Consider the following 2,221-nt stretch of genomic DNA (forward strand, 5'->3'; position numbering starts at 1 on the left):
TTAAATAACACACAAAAAAATAAATTAAACGCCACCGCAAGATAAAACTGCCGCCGCAGTATTAATAAAAAATCAGAACAACGCAGGACAGAGTTGCGGAATAAAAAAACTGGAATGAAAAAAATTAACCCTAACGGAGTAACCCTAAGCCTAAGCCTAATCCTAATCCTAATCCTACCTAACCCCCCTAACTAACCTTCCTAACTACCCCCCCCACCACCTACAAAAAACTCAAAAAAACAGGAAAGAAGAAAAAATTTAGCTGCCAGAAAAAATTTCTGGACAATCAGACAGTCAACTTACAAAAAACAGTTCAAATTTTTCGGGAAACTTTTACGTGTTAAAATATATCAGAAAGTTTTCAAGTATAAAAGTTTTTTAAGAAAAAGAGGGGTAAAAATTTGTTTTAAAAAAGCAAAACTGCAAGCGTAAGAAGGGAATTTTTAATGACAAAAGAATTGCTTCCTGTGGTGTTTGTGGCTGTTTTATTATCCCCGTCTTTCTTATTTTCTGCTTTGTCAGCTGCATCTGCTCTGCCGCCTCCTTCAACTGGCGCCTCTGGACTTTTCTGTTTTTTGGCTGTCATTTCATCTAGCCGCCTGCTCAGGGCTTCAGTTAGCAAAGCCATCGATATACTTGGCTTGATGTCGACGTCGATTCTTTGGTTGTTTTTGGTGACAGCTGCTTTAGTCTGCTCGACAGCTTGCCAGAACTTGGTTTTGAAGTCTGCTCCCCCTTTGCCATAAGCTGTATCCAATGCTTCCTGCAGTTTCTGAGGGTCGCTTGGTTCAGTCTGCTCGTTTGCTGGGAGCTTGAGGAAGGTTCGAATGGCTTGTCGTTTAAATGCTTGTTTGCTGGCCATGTTATTGAAATCGCGTAGGCTGACTGCGCATGCTGTTGACGTTACGGATGATTTCAGAAGGTTGAGAGCTCTCTTGCTTTGCTCTGCTGTTCCTTCAGTTATGTTTACCTCGGTCGGCAGCACGACGTCGTCGCCGCCGCCACTGCTGCCCCACCTGCTGGTGCCTTTGGTTTTGTCTGCCGTGATGGCTTTGTGAAACGCAAACTGAATGAATCCGCCGCCTGTCTGTGGGTTTGCGCCTTGGCAGTTCGTGCCCGCTGCTGATGTTGTTTGGCACGTTACAGTGATATGGTCATGCTCTGCGAATTCCTTGACAGTATTCTTGTTTTCTGGTTGCTCCGGGTCGAACGCTGTTTCGTCTTTATCCTCGGCTGTTTGACAAGCCAAAGCCTGTTCTGTTGTAACCGGGGTCCCTGCAAAGCTTGCTTGTGTAAATTGCCCATGTCCGGCTTGGGCTGAGAGCTTCAGTGTGTGTTTGACATTTAGTCGCTTTGCCAGCGTTCTCAGCTTCGCCGAGGCGTTCTGGAGCAGCTTCAGCCCTTCGCTTAGGGCCTGTTCACCGTTTGTGACTTCTTGCTCACATTCTTGTATCGCTTGACCTGCTGCTGCGAGTACTACTTGTGCCTGTCTCGCTACCTCTGTGTTGTCGCTTATTGCCGCAACCAGTAGCCGGGTATAGTCAGCCACTTGGGTTTTATGGCTGTTTATATTGTTGCTTAGCTTCTGCGAATAATGAGCTGCTGCCTCCTCCAAACGCGTTGCGCAGGTGCACGGCGTCGAACACACTTTGTATTCTGCTTGCGCTTGTAGGATAGCTAGACTTAAGAGTGATGCGGCTGTCGCCCACTGAATTTTTTTTACTTCGATTGTTTTCGAAGGTTGGTCCAGCCTTGCCCTTGTCGTTAAGATCATACTGTCCTATGTTTGTGCTTGCTGTTCGGAGCAAAAGGTGTAGAGGAACAGAAGTAATTTATTGTTTTTCCCATTCTGAAACTTCTGGTGTGGCCGCCTGTGGCGTATAATGATTTATATTTAGCGGGGGCGCTCCGGATTGGTCTTATACTGGCCGTGCTGTTGGTTCGGTAGGGGAAGTGTGGCCAGATTCGTACCGTTCGCCACTGCTGTCGAACGCAAAGCAAGCGCTGACAGAGAATTTAGGCGCTGTTTGTGTTGCACTAAGGTTGGACTGAGTGCGATGTGGCAGTATTTAAACTGCAACTTCTATTTTTTATTGTGTTAGGATGCTTGGACTTACCTTTGTCCTTTCTTCTATTTTTTCCATTTTCTACTACCAGAAAAGCAAAATAAACAAATCGAAAACCTCTTAGCGTTACTTTGTAACACTTGGTGCTGCCATCG

At 45.7% G+C, this 2,221-nt stretch overlaps 1 protein-coding gene across 1 annotated transcript; it reads right to left on the bottom strand.

Annotated features, from left to right (window-relative positions):
- Positions 1 to 406: 406 nt before the first annotated feature.
- Positions 407 to 1,774, bottom strand: TEOVI_000156200 (uncharacterized protein; the record flags this gene model as incomplete). The annotated part of the gene is made up of 1 exon (XM_067224770.1): positions 407 to 1,774. The coding sequence occupies one exon, from the start codon at positions 1,772 to 1,774 to the stop codon at positions 407 to 409; it is 1,368 nt and encodes a 455-aa protein (XP_067080871.1).
- Positions 1,775 to 2,221: the final 447 nt, after the last annotated feature.

The sequence above is a fragment of the Trypanosoma equiperdum genome, assembly GCF_001457755.1.
Source record: "Trypanosoma equiperdum strain OVI genome assembly, contig: ctg_385, whole genome shotgun sequence".
Taxonomy (NCBI): domain Eukaryota; phylum Euglenozoa; class Kinetoplastea; order Trypanosomatida; family Trypanosomatidae; genus Trypanosoma; species Trypanosoma equiperdum.